Source organism: Acomys minous (assembly GCF_964271855.1).
Source record: "Acomys minous genome assembly, chromosome: 4".
Taxonomy (NCBI): Eukaryota; Metazoa; Chordata; class Mammalia; order Rodentia; family Muridae; genus Acomys; species Acomys minous.
Window position 1 is genome coordinate 117,153,953 of NC_140486.1, and position 14,085 is coordinate 117,168,037.

Below are 14,085 nucleotides of genomic sequence, written 5' to 3' on the forward strand. Positions count from 1 at the left end.
TGCTGCAGCCCCGGGCTTTCTACCCTCTATCCGCCATAGCCTGTGCTTGCCCAACAGCCTCCCATGACTTTGCAGCTTAGGACCATGAGCTGATGATCTAAAGTCCCTCGTGCAGGAAGCCTGTTCTCAGCTCGAGGCAGCACTGGCACAAAGGGCCTCTCCTGGAGAGAGCTGGCAGTCCTCCCACCAAACGCCCTGTCGAAGGTCCTCTAGGTTTGTAAGGGGGTTTGCAGTGTCCAACCCCTTGTCATTCTAAAACTGAGATTCTGGCCCTGGGCCAAGTTCTGCTCAGCTTCTAGGGCTCCGGCTCCCAACCATGGGCCCTCTCAGGTTGACTCACAGGACAGTGGGAGCTAGACTACCTGGAACAGCTCCTGCTTCTCCCCTGATCCCAGCTCAAAGCTCTTGTGTGACTGGATGGGGCTAACCCAGCAATAGATTTGTAGCCTTCACTTCCCCTACATCGTGCCTTGCTATGTGACCTTAGCACAGCACAGCAGGGTGAGATGTAAGAGCCCCTCAGAACCTGAGTGGTATGTGGCTTCACTAGTATGAGGCGTTCCAGATGGCATCATAGCATGGCGAGGAAGGCCATGTCCATAGCATGAGAACACTTACCCACCCATCACCAGAGCACACGCATCTGGAGAGGCTTCCAAGCAGCCCTTTTCCCCTGAGAAGGGTCTGCTTTCTCTTAGACTTCCAGCTTCTTGTTGGCCCCTCTCGGATGCTCTGTGTAGATGTGACAGTCCCGTGGGTTCTTTGGATTTTTCCTAGGGCTCTTTCTAAGGTGGATACCAGAAGACTCACTCCTCTTTAAAATTCAAAAATCTTGCCAAGTTTGAGTGTGGTGGTGAGCCCAGCACTCAAAAGGTAAGGGCAGGAGGATTGTCACAAGTTCAAAGCTAGCCTGCTTCATATAACAAGAGAGCTCCAGGCCAGCCAGGGCTATGAGAACTACCAAAGCGTTGCCCGGCAACAGTCCCTCTATCACCTTCGCCTGTCCACTGTGAGCCCAGCAGAGTCAAGTCACCTGACTTCTGTCCATGGCTCTTCCCACTTTAGAAACATCCCAGCCAGGGCTCTAACCCCAGCTAGTCCAGAAGCTGACGCAGGAAGACTGAAAAGTCAAGGGCCGCCTAAAACACTGACCGAGTTCAAGGAAAACACTGACTCAAAAAACAAAACAAACAAAAAAAAAAAAAAAAAGAAAAAAAGAAAGATGGCTGAAAATGTGGCTCAGTAGTAGAGCTTTTGCCTAGCGTACACAAGGGCCTAGGCTTAATCTCCAGTACACAAATAAACAACAACAAACAAAACAAAACAAAACAAAACTTTTCTTCATCATTCTCTTCTTAGCACTTTGTCCTAAACTCAAATCTTCTGATACTGGGTCTTAAGCTGAACCCCCGCCCCTCCTCCTATTTCTACTTCCTGTCACTGTTCCGCCAAACCTGAGAACTCAACTCGGGGCATCAGTCTTTCCTGCATCCCAGGCTGTGACCTTCATTTTTCTGGTTTTTTTTTTTTTTTTCAAGACAGGGTTTCTCTGTGTAGCCTTGGCCATCCTGGACTCGCTTTGTAGACCAGGCTAGCCTCGAACTCACAGCGATCCGCCTACCTCTGCCTCCCAAGTGCTGGGATTAAAGGCCTGCGCCACCACGCCCGGCGACCTTCATTTTTCTGATGGCTGGAACTCTGGCCCCTGCCCCACCTCACCTTGAAAACAATACTCTCTTTAATTAAGAGGCCTCAAACCTGAACTGTCTGAATGCCGCTCCATGATTTTTGTTTTGTTTTGTTTTGTTTTCTGTTGTTGTTTTGTTTTGTTTTCTACTTTGCATATCTTTGAAGAGGGGAACTCTGGCATTGTTGGAAGCTGAAGTCAGGGAAGAGCCAGTAGAAACTTTATGCACCCTATCCTGACATCTTAGGCTGGGGAGAAAGGCTGAGAGAGGTTCCAGTGTTCCCCTGGTGTGGGGAGCCATGATGCCCAGCATCAGGGGAGCATCTTCCAACGCCCCTCTGTCCTGGGAACAAAGAGACAAAGGCCTGATTTCCTAGTGACACCGCTTCTCCAAGCTTGCCAGTGTGGGATCCAGAGAGGCATAGCAGGCTAACTCATCCATCTGAGCCAGATTCCCTGGGCTTTGGAGCTCTCCTCTTGACTCTCCCTCTCTCAAGCAGAAGACAGCTCTCTGCTCTCATCCATCTGTAATGGCTTCTCTGTCTTGACAGAAGTCTCCTAAAACCTATCAATATTGTGCCACCATTTCCTTCTAATCCTAACAAAATGCTATTTCGTCCTGGCCAGCTGGAGGCCTGGGGACATGGCTACTCTTGTGGCTTCTCAGTGCCCCTTTGCTACAGCTGGGTAGTAGCTGCCCCACCCCCCACCCCCCAGGGCTGGCCTGGTGCCCCTCCCGGTTCTGCCAAACCTAGGGCGTATTCCAAAGCAAGCCTTGCATTTTATACAACTCCTTTCACTTTCACGGACTGACCCACCCCGCCCCCTTCGGCTCACATAAGCCAACGTGTTTGTCAAGAAAAAAAAGTTAATTAAAAACATATTTTTCTAATTAAATGGTAGGCTGTGCTATGCAAACAGTACAACTCTTGTTTGAGAGCAACTCCTTCCCGTTGCCAGGGCTACCCCAGGACCCAGCAGAACAAGGGGACACACAGGGCTGCCCTGAGAACCTAGAAGAACAAGGCACACAGGGCTATCCTGGGGACCGAGCAGAATGACGGGGCACACAGGACTACCCCCAGGGACCCAGCTGTATACACAGCCATGTTCATAGCATGAGAACATTTACCCACGCATCACCAGGGCACACGCATCTGGAGAGGCTTCCAAGCGGAGGACCCAAGAGTTGTTCCTTATGCACACACTCCTCACGCCCCAGTGGAGAGGTTATTAATGTTCCCTGTGGACTGGCACAGAGTCACATCTCCAAAGTCCCAGCGGGACCTGAAGAGCCCTTGGATTCCCGCCCAGTCCTCCCCTGTAGCGAGCTCCACTGGCTTTACAACGGCCACTGCTGCCTCTCCTGCTGGCTTTAGGAAGCTCCAGACCACGCTCTAAGATCAAAGTCTGGGGCCCACCTGGCTTGCCCTGCAGGCACACGTTAGCAGGGGCTCGCATCTTGGACATGAGGCCACAGTTGCTGTCAAATGTTTGCAGCTGTAACTCCTTAACAACGTCATATTTGTTTGGATTCATTTGAGCTAAGAATGTTTCATGCTATTAAAAAAAAAAAAAAAAGAATGGCTGAGCTTCCTATCCTTGTCTATCACTGAAATGATAGAAACTGGCCAGGAATTAGCTTTTCTAGAAAGATGAACTACTCCACTGTACAGCTCCAGTCATCCACACCAACCACTCCAATCAGGGCCAGTCTTAGTCTTTGTCCATTTCTTGGGTCAGTGTGTCTTTTGGCATGCCTAGGATCTGCTTATACATCCTGAGCCTCAGTTGACCTACACCCATATGCAGATGTATTACATGAATGCATGTACCCAATGGTTTACTGTGGGGGGGAGGGGCGGGTCTGAAATCATTCGAAATAGCCCTAACCATTGCAGAGTTTTTGTTGTTTCTGTTCCTGTTGCTCTTAATCTGCCTTACCCGAAGTCTGTCTTTCCAAATAATCAACTTTTATCTCTTCTCGCATTTTCACCTCATTTACTCATTGCATCTCTTTAATAATACCTTCTTCATATTGTCTTTTTGTTGGCGTTTTCTAATATTTTTTAAAGTGGAAAAAGTGAACTTTTGGCATTTGCGCTTCCTTTTAGAATTTTCCCTAGTTGTGCTGTGGTATGTGTCTTGTCCTGAAGTAGTTTTTGTTTGTTTGGCCGGCCGGTTGGTTGGTTTTGGTTTTTCAGAGTCATGTGGCCCAGGCTAGCCTCGAACTCAGTACACAACCAAGGGTGACTTTGAACTTCTAATTTTCCTGCCTCCACCTTCCAAGGACATAATTTTCAGGAAGGCACCGTCGGGCCTAGTTTGTGCAGTGTTAGGGAGCAAACCCAGGACTTCAGTATTCTAGGCACGTGCTCTAACAACTAAGCTACATCCAGACTTCCTGAAGTTTTGAGTATAAATTCTCACCCTTTCTTGCCTTTCCCTTTACTTCTTTTGTCACTGTGTGCTGTTGTGCATGCCTTGTGCACACGCTCCCTGGAGAGGTTGGGTTCTGACCCAGAGGAACCGCTTGTTTGGGTCAGTTTCATGTGGGTCTTTATCTCTATGTGGGCTTGCCAGCTGCTTATTGGCTGGGTGGTTTTGGTTCGGTTTTGTCTGTTCACAGGGTAGACACTGCTTGAGATGTGCTAACAAAATTTTGAAGGAGAATATTAAAACCACGGTGGTTGGCGTGCTCAGTAGGAGGGCTAGCATGAAGCAGACAGCAGTGTCTGTAACCACGGCCTTGAGGAGGGTCAGGGCCCTGGAGCTCATTGACAGGCCAGCTTAGTGGAATACATGAGCTCTAGGTTCAGTAAGATAACCATGTCTCAAAAAATGTGGAGGAGCCCGTTGGTGGTGGCGCACACCTTTAATCCCAGCACTGGAGAAGCAGAGGCAGGTGGATGTCTGAGTTCGAGGCCAGCCTGGTCTACAAATCGAGTCCAGGACAGCCAGGACTACAAGAGAAACCGTGTCTCAAAACACAAAAACAAAAACAAAACAACAATAACAAAACCAAAAACCAACAACAAACAAAACAAAACAAAAATGTGGAACCAGGCATGGTGGCACACACCTTTAATCCCAGCACTCAAGAGGCAGAGGCAGGCGGATTGCTGTGAGTTCGAGGCCAGCCTGGTCTACAAAGTGAGTCCAAGACAGCCAAGGCTAACACAAAGAGACCCTGTCTCAAAAAACAAAAACAAAAACAAAAAACAAATGTGGAGGAGTTGGAAAGATGGCTCAGGCATTAAAAGCGCTTGCTTCTTTTGAAGAGAACCCAGGTGTATGCAGTTCCCAGTACCCACACGGTGGTCACAGTACTCTGTCACTCCAACTCTACAGACTCTACTCATTGCCCTTTTCTGGCCTTCACAGGCATCAGGTGTGCATGTGGCACACACATACACATTCAAGCAAACTCTTACACATAAAATAAGTTTTAAAAAAAGAAAACTAAGGCGGAGAATGGTCATGGACACTATACAACATCCACCTCTGGCCTCCACGGGGTTAGGCGTATGCTCCTGCACACACATGCACAAGCCCCTATGAGCACGTGCGTAGACTCCCGTCAACACCCCCTCACCCCCACCCCACCCCCGCCCAGCCACTAATTAGGGTCCAAGGGGCAGGTTTAGGGTGCTAGTAGCTTGTTCTGTCCTTCTTAATGAAGCCAAAGGACATTCAAAGAGCCTTCCATCCCTCTGCTGTTGTATCAACCGCTAACCAGTGCACAGGGCGTGTTTTCCTTGACCATGCTCTTGCACAGGCATGCAGGTTCTCCCGACTCACACTCACACTTCCAGGCTCACTCTCTCTCTCTCTCCCTCCCTCTCTCTCTCCCTCCCTCTCCTTCTCTCTCTCTCCGTCCCTCCCTCCCTCCCTCTCCTTCTCTCTCTCTGTCCCTCCCTCCCTCTCCTTCTCTCTCTCTCTGTCCCTCCCTCCCTCTCCTTCTCTCTCTCTCCGTCCCTCCCTCCCTCCCTCCCCCTCTCCCTCTCTCTCCCTCTCTTCTTCCCTCCCTCCTTCTCTCTCTCTCTCTCTCTCTCTCTCTCTCTCTCTCTCTCTCTCTCTCTCTCTCTCCTGCCTCTCAGGACCAAGTAGACACCCTGCATCAGGCCCTGGAAAAGAGCAACAGGCGCAGTCAGAGCCTTGCAAAGAAGGGGAGGCTGCTGGAGCCCCTGCAGCAGGTGAGGGGCCCAGAAGGACAGGGTATACCTGTCAGCAAGCTACAGTGAACCTCCTCGACACAGCAAAGACTCTGCCTAGGTAGATGTCAGAGGCAGCTGTGAAGTTGAGCACTGACCCAGACAGCTTCCAATTCCAGGGTGACAGGCAGGAAAACTGAGGTTGGAGGGACACACATCACAGGCAGTCAGAGGGCTGCCCACTGTTCTTGCTGCACAGTGAACATCTCCGAAAGGAAGGGGGTCATATGCAGGTGCATAGTTTGTGGGGGGTGAGGGATAAGCTGAGCCCAAGACCATCCTCAAACAGACTCCCTGGCCCCGAAAGGCCAAGGACACCCCACCCTACCCCGCATCCCTGGCCCACGCCCAGGTAGCCTCTCCCCAACCAGGTGCTCCTGCGGAGTCACAGGGAGCAGGAAACTGCAGCAACACAGCGGGCAGAGAGGCGAGCCTTGCGGGAACAAACAACTGCCCTGCGCACCGAGAGGGCCCGCCTACAGGGGGAGCTCGTGGCACTGCGCACGCGCCTCATTCAGGTATTTGTTTTCAGGCAGGAAAGCTTCCTGGAGGTGTACCGAAGGGAAGTCCCATATCGGGCCAGAGTGTAGATGCTGGGGGGCGAAAAGTTATCCAGCCGGCTTCAGTACCTACACACTTGGTCTGGCAATGTTGTCAAGTTCAGAGCCAGCCCCATAGCTCCCAAGCACCTTGTAGAGACTTGACAAGACACCCTACCTTAACTGCCTTTGAGGGAGATGAAGCACCATGGATCAATGACACCACCCCTGACTTTGTGGCCAGCTCTTCCCAAACACCCGAGCTACCTCTTGGGACACTAGGTCCACAGCACCCAACTTTGAGGACATCATGGGCTGTGTCAGAGGCAGTGGGTGAGGTGACCAGTATGGTGTTCTACAAGCCTTTCTCCATGTCCCCCTCTCATCTTTTCTCATGGAAGAGCATGCACTCAGCTCGTGTAGAGCAGAGCAGACAGGCAGGCCGTACAGTGAAACCAGGCAGTGTTGATGCTACTATGGAGAGGGTGATGGTTCAGCACTGGTCAGGGAACAAGACAGAATCCATGCAGCCTGGCGCCTGCTATGCTACAAAGGAGCAGGAAGGAGCAGCACACAACCCATCTAAGCTAGCTTTGCAAAGGGCTGGGCTACGCTGTGGCCACCGAGCTCTGATACCCTCACTGCCCTCTCCAAGATAGAAGAGGCCCAGAGCAGCGGCTCCAGAAAAAGCAGTCAGGTAGGAGATGGCCTGTGGGAGAGAGAGGAGGAGGATAGAATCTGCCAGGGTGGCCAACTGGCATCAGCAACCTGATTCCTTGCGACTCTGTCTCCCCATCTGCAAAGCAGGGAAGAGGGATTGTTTATGTTGCGATGTTGAGGGCATCCAAGGCAGGACTCCCCTCTCAAGGCCTCTTTACTCACATCCCCCCCCCCCAACCCCAAGCCTTCCCAGGGCACAGGACCCAGTGGATAAGGGTAGTTATAAAAGCCACCAACCAGCTTGTCTATAAAAGGGCTACTAGCCCTCCCACAAAGGGAAAGTGGTATCTGTGGGGTATAGTCGTCAGAATCTCACTGCAGTTGGGGGGGGGGGATGTACTGTGCCTAGCCTGAGCAGGGGTGGGAAGTAGAGTTATGCCTTCTTCCTGGATGTTTCTGGGGCAAGGGAGATGGCACTGCCTAGGGGCAACAGAGCAAGCTGTGGGCACAACGCCAGCTTTGGATCCTTGGGGCCCAACAGAGGGAGGGCGGGAACAGCTAATTAGTTCCAGGAGGTCAGCTGTGAGGGGCCCACAAACCCATAAACCCTTTATTAGTGTCCCAGGAGGGGAAACCCGGATGTGGACATTTATTTATTTTGGATTTCACTTTTCTCTTTATAACATGCATTTCTAGCAGTGTAACTAGAGTTTTTAAAGAAACAGGGCTCCCTTTCCAGGAGAGAGGACTCTTTGTTTTTCTCAGTCCTGAAGAAGAAATGTGTTTGTTTGTTTGTTTGTTTGTTTGTTTGTTTAAGCCTCAGATCCCGACCCTATAACTTTGCCCTTGTAAACAAGTCACTGTATCCCAAGGTCCCTGGGAGTCTTGTGTGGGCTTCAGACCCCAGATGACAAAGGTAGGCCTGCCCTGTACTGAAAGGGGAGCTGCATGGCACTTGGACACGACCCCAGCAGGCCAGCAGCAGTGAGCAGAGAGGCAAGGCTGGCTTAACAGCACAGGTCTGGCTCTAGTCCTGCCTTGGCAATGGCTAGCCTGGTGAGGCTGTGAAGCCAGGATCCCGAGGATAGCCCTGGATCCCTGTGTAGGTAGGCAGGCATATGCTCTTCTCCAAGGGAGAGGATTCCTCACCAGCTGTGTCTCCCAGAGGTTTCATCTGCAAAGGAAAAGGATCCCTGATCTTCACATGGGAAATTATTCTGTCTCGTATCTAACTTATAGGGACCCCTGTCGTCTCCTGTACCTCTCTCTCTCTCTCTCTCTCTCTCTCTCTCTCTGTGTGTGTGTGTGTGTGTGTGTGTGTGTGTGTGTGTGTGTGTGTGTGTTTTGTTTTGTTTGTTCGTTCATTTGTTTTTTCAAGACAGGGCTTTTCTGTGTAGCCTTGGCTGTCCTGGACTCGCTTGGTAGACTAGGCTGGCCTCGAACTCACAGCGATCCACCTGCCTCTGCCTCCCGAGTGCTGGGATTAAAGGCATGCGCCACCACCACCCGGCTTTCCTGTACCCCTCTTGGGTGGGGGGGTGAGTGACTAAGGGCTCTGTCCCAAGATGGATGGCAAAGGCAGTTATGCCCCTTTGACACAGGCTTGTTGTCACTGTGGCAGTGACTACAGCCAGATCCATGGCTCTGTGTGGGCAGAGGGAGAAGATTTTGTACCTTGCAAAAGGCCACAGGAGCAGGCAGGGCTCAAGAGGCCTGAGGGAGACTTGCAAGGTGTAGGGATATCGGTCTTCAAATGCCACCTCCCTTACCAAGCATCACTACAGGGGCTTCTGCTGGTCCAAATAAGACACTTGTCCCTTCTCCTTAACTCCTACTGCAGCTGCAGATGCCAGTAGACCTGAGCAGGGGGCAGTACCTTTGACAACTCCACCAGTTCCCAGGAGCTGTGCAGTCCAGCCCAGAAGCACCCTATACTCTCCAGAAGGAAGTCTGACCTGACATTGCGCCTCTGCCTGGAAGACCCTAACTCTCACCACAATTCTGCTTCCCCTTCGCCCTGCAGACAGAGCAGGAGACTCTGAGGAAGGAGGAGGACACAGCGATGCTGGGGGCTAAGAAGGAGCTGCTGCTCCAGTCGCTGAACAGCCTACACCAGGAAGTAGACGGGACCCTGCGGCAGAGCCAGCAGCTGCAGGTGAGCTGAGCCGATGCAGTTCTGCGCTGTGAACAGAAAAGGTCACCGTCCACGAAGAGTGCCACACCGAGACCGAGACAACAGTGCAGTCCAGCGGAGATGCTCTCAGAGTTCCGGACAGAGCTGGAGTCAGGACTGAGGCCAACCTTTTAGCAGTGGTGGGACCGGTGAGGCCTCTTGTGAGGCAGGCATGACTCTGCAAAGTGGCGCACGAAACAGAATAGAGGATCTGGCAGGCCTGGAGGACAGGGCCATACGTGTCTCCTAAGCTCAGGGCTTGATACCGACATGTGCTTCTTTAAGGCTTCTGTCTCCTCTTCTACTATGGGACCCCCCCCCATTCCAGCTGACTGCCTTTAGGGAAGATGGATAACCATCTATATTCAATGGCCTCAAAGGGAACCTGGGATGCTGTTCACACAGATTTAAGACCGACTCCAGGGGCTTGTGGCTTGGGCGCCAGCCCAGCAAAACCCTTAGCAGGTGGCCTAGACTCAAAACCTGTGGGCTCAACATGTATGCCAGCCCCAGGTTCGCTGCTGGTCCTGGGCCAGGGCCAGCACCCCAGTAGAAAGCAGTGGAGCCAAGACAGGAAGTGCAGCCCCAAAGATAGGGTGGGGCATCCCACAGGACCTGACCCCAAGATCCCAGCAGCCCTTAATGCCTGTGTTCTCCTTCCAGGCCCAGATGGCGGAGCTGGAACAGGCCCACACCCAGCGGCTCCAAGAGCTGGCTACCCAGCACCAGCGGGACCTGGCAGCTGAGGCCGATAGGCTCCACGAGGCCCAGCTGCAGGCCACACAGGCTCTGGAGTCTCGTGAACAGATTCACCAGCAGAGGGTGAAGGTCCTGGAAAAGCAGGTAAGCCCAGGAGCCCAGGTACTCTGAGCAGGGCTGAGTAAGGGGAAAGGAAGGGACTCTGTTCCCATGGTACCCCATGCAGAGACAACCACATGACCTCTATTGGAATCCTTGGTTCCTGGTGTGCTCTGTATGCCTGCCTGCCTTCTCATGGAGCAGCTCCATGGCTCACCTACAGCTCACTGAGTTGTAGAACATGGGTCCTGGACCCCCCCCACTTCCCTGTCCCTGAGAGGATGATTAGGATAGGTCCTGTCGGAGGTAGCCATGAGACCAGCCTGTCTCCAGATGACATGCAGAAACTGCCTGTCATGTACAGTTCACAGTGGTGGCTCCACACTTGTCCTTTGGAGCAGCAGAGAGAACATCAGCTCGTGAGCAGCTCAATGGGTTAAGAAGTGCATCTGAACACAGAGCCTTGGGTGTGTGCCTACAATGCGCTCACGCAAGTACATGCATGCATTGAGCCTGCCACAGCTGAGCCACTGAGTCATAAGAACCTTAGAGCCAGGGCTGGAGAGATGGCTCAGAGGTTAAGAGCACTGGCTGCTCTTCCAGAGGTCCTGAGTTCAATTCCCAGCAGACACATGGTGGCTCACAGCCATCTATAATGAGATCTGGTGCCCTCTTCAGGTGGGGAGGCACACGTGCAGCAGAACATTGTATACATAATAAATCTTAAATAGTTAATTAAATAAATAAATCTGAAGGAGGAGGAGGAGGAGGAGAAGAAGAAGAAGAAGAAGAAGAAGAAGAAGAAGAAGAAGAAGAAGAAGAAGAAGAAGAAGAAGAAGAAGAAGAACCTTAGAGCTTAGAGCCACCATAATGGCGCACACCTTTAATCTCAGTACTCATGAGGCAGAAGCAAGAGGATCTTTGAGTTCGAGGCTAGCCTGGTCTACAGAGAGTTCCAGGACAGCAGGGATACACAAACCCAGTCTCAAAAACAAACGAAAACACCTTAGAACCATCGATGGTCCTTATTTTATGGAAAGGAAACTGAGATAAAGAGTTAGGAACTACCCTCTAACACTGCCCAGTGTTACCCTCAATTTAGTTTCCTTAACCCACTAGCAATGCTTATGTTGACTCAGTTGTTCAAGGTACATTTCTAGCCTGACCAGAAAAGGATCCCCACCCCCACCCCCCCACCCCCCGCCGACACTAGTCATAGGATGTACACAGATGTTCAGAATGGCAGGCCTACACTGACGAGATGAGTCCCTCTGTCTGTCCACCTGTTGTTTCTATCCCATGCACACTCCCTTGGGAGCCCTTCCTGATACAACTCTCCATGGATGTTCCTGGGTTCCCTCCCCGCCTGACTGAACCCATACTCTGTCCCCAGGTGGCTAGCCTGAAGAAGCAACTGGACCAGGAAGTGTGGCAGCGGCGGCAGCAGGCCCACAGTGACTAGACCTTTTGAAGCAAGCTGTGACCTCCACTTCAGTTCCCTTCCTTCCCCCCTGTGCTGGGTGCCCTGCACTGACCATCTAGGATAGCAGGCTCTGGGGCTCGGGGGGCGGGGGACAGGGGGAAATGTTAGGGCTCTATGATACTGAGGAAACTGGTGCTGTGCACAGTAGGGGTGGGAGGCAAGTTCAACAAACGTCAGTGTATTGGGAGAAGGTGCACAAATAGGCAACCACCAACCAAAGCACACTACTTCCTCCCTGACTCCTCCCCAGACTGCAGAAGTCCTCCCTATGGGGACCTCAGCTTCCAGCTGGGCTGGACCATATTGCTCTTTAATACTCCTTCTTACCACAGGGAGCAGGGGTGTTGACCACCCCTCAAGTCCACACAGGGTCTGGGGCTCCATTTCCATATTGGACCTGCTACTTGGGCCAGGCACTGGTAGCTGGGCCCTGTCAGCCCAGCTCCGTTTGCCACAGGCTGCATTCCGTGCCCTCAAGTCTGTAAACACAGGGAAACACATGGAAAACATTTCCACCAGCAAGAGCCAAAAACACAATGTCCTGCAAGGCCAGCCACCACACCCCACATCCAGAGGCCACAGAATCTTCAGCATCCAGGAACTGCAGTCCCGGCACGGCGGCAGGTGCCTGGAAATGACTCAGAGGCTAGGCCTGTGACTTGCTTGCCGCAGGGGTTTTGGAGATCTGAAGCTGTTCCAGAATCTCCCATCTCCACACCAAAAAAAAAAAAAAAAAATGCTGGAAAATGCCGGTGGGGAAATCCTGCTCTGGTTGCTATGGGGACCAAGGCCATCATCTTACCAGAGTCTGCTCCTGCCTTACCTGTTGGCATCTGTATGCCTTTCTCCTGTTTAGAAGTGACTTGTGTTTCCCCTCCAGTCAGAACCTCTAGGTCACCAACTAGCCTGGTAAATTCTTGCCTGCACCGTTGGGTCCAGGTTACCCCATGGTTTGTGCTTCTGCCAGGACCTCCTGAAACATCTTCAAGGACTCTGGCATGGGGCAGGAAAGGCCAGAAGTTCCTGGAGCCCATCCAGTTGCAGTCATGTAGCTTTGGCCAAGGTATGTGACAGCCTGTCAGTTTACTTCAAGATCACCAGGGACTTAAAATCAAGCCATCCTGTCAGACCTTTGGTTGAACTTAGTAAGTAACCAGATCCTGCTCGATCAAGGTGGACAGATAGGCTCGATTACTGGTGACAGTGTTAAGGATCCTGACTTTCAGCTCAGGCTATGAAAGGAAGAGCAGAGAGATCCATTGGTGACAGCTTCCATGGACAAAGGATAAGATGGTGGTGGCATAGGTACTGTGATATGTACCCTCCTACGTAGTGGATGTACACATGTTTTTGTTTTGATCCCAAGTGTGGGATGGGTTGTGAGAAATCAGGTGATGTTTATCCACTAGAAGATGAGCCACTTCATGCGGGGGCTTGGTTTTTGCCAGCTGAAACACATTTTAGTACAGGCTCTAAGAGGATATATATATATATATGAGCCCAAAATAGGAAAGGGGGCCTTTTTGAGTCTTGCTGCTGTTTGAGTGTTCATCGCTCCACTTTGAGATGTTCCTAGAGAGAACTGTTCCAGATAACCCTTTGGGGCTCCAAGTTCTGGCTGCTGTTCCAGGTTCCAGCAGCAATTTTGGTGGAATTTCTGGTCTGCTGAAATCCTGCCAACTACGCCAGGGGAATCGCTCCCAGGAACTAAGTCCAAAAAAGGTCCACTTCTCCTGTTCCCATTAACCTCTTTTTTCTCCTGTCTAGGGTAGGTGGGTTGAAAGGGAGGTGTAACCATTAAAGAACCCCAAAGAAAGTATGTTTGGAAAAGGTCGAAGCCTACACTCCTACACTTTCCAGGTCCCAGCAAACACGGAGCCTAGCGGAGGACAGTGATGGCCTGCGCCACTGAGGACTGGGAAACCGGGACTTTGTAGTTGGCCCTCACCTTCCTCCTTTCCTGGTCTGCAGTTCCTGTGTGGTAGTATTGTACTGCCACCCCTAACAACAACCATGAGAAACTGGAGCTTTCCACAGGAGGTCATGGAGTTCCACTGCTCATTCAAGGAGCCCACGTTGCGTTGTCAGTGCCTTCCTCTTCCTGACCTTAGAGGGCTCCCTGGTGCCCCAGGGACATCGAGGGGGTTGAAGCTGCCAGTTGAGGAGGTACCCCGTAAACATACCTGGAAGTAGAGGACACACATCAGTGGTTGAGAGGCCCGGATACTTCTCAGCACCCAAATGAAAGACACTGTCATCTGACCAAGGTGTTCCCTGGTGACCAGGGGTGGGAGTGTGGGGGGTGGGGGGTGGGAGGGACAGGGCAGGGGGCCTTCTTTACACTGCGGCTCAGGAGAGCAGTCAGAGTACAGTGAGGGCTTCTGAGATTGCCTTGCAGGAGATAGTGTCTTATTCAACGTAAAGAAATGTATTTATGTTGAAAAGGGATGTTTTCTAAAGAATATATTGCATTTCTATACACATTTTTCAAGGCATGTGTGCACATTGGTGTGTATTATCTGGTGATTACC

The 14,085-nt window shown here is 51.6% G+C and overlaps 1 protein-coding gene across 1 annotated transcript in view; it reads left to right on the forward strand.

The window, feature by feature from the left end:
• CROCC2 (ciliary rootlet coiled-coil, rootletin family member 2) overlaps positions 1–11,560 on the forward strand; it is a 60,271-nt gene extending 48,711 nt beyond the window's left edge. The window contains exons 29-32 of the mRNA XM_084780123.1: positions 6,273–6,419; positions 9,124–9,255; positions 9,937–10,116; positions 11,465–11,560. Of these exons, the coding sequence (XP_084636249.1) occupies positions 6,273–6,419; positions 9,124–9,255; positions 9,937–10,116; positions 11,465–11,533 (528 nt within the window). The 3' untranslated portion in view covers positions 11,534–11,560. The remainder of the gene's footprint in view (positions 1–6,272; positions 6,420–9,123; positions 9,256–9,936; positions 10,117–11,464) is intronic.
• The last annotated feature ends 2,525 nt before the right edge of the window (positions 11,561–14,085 follow it).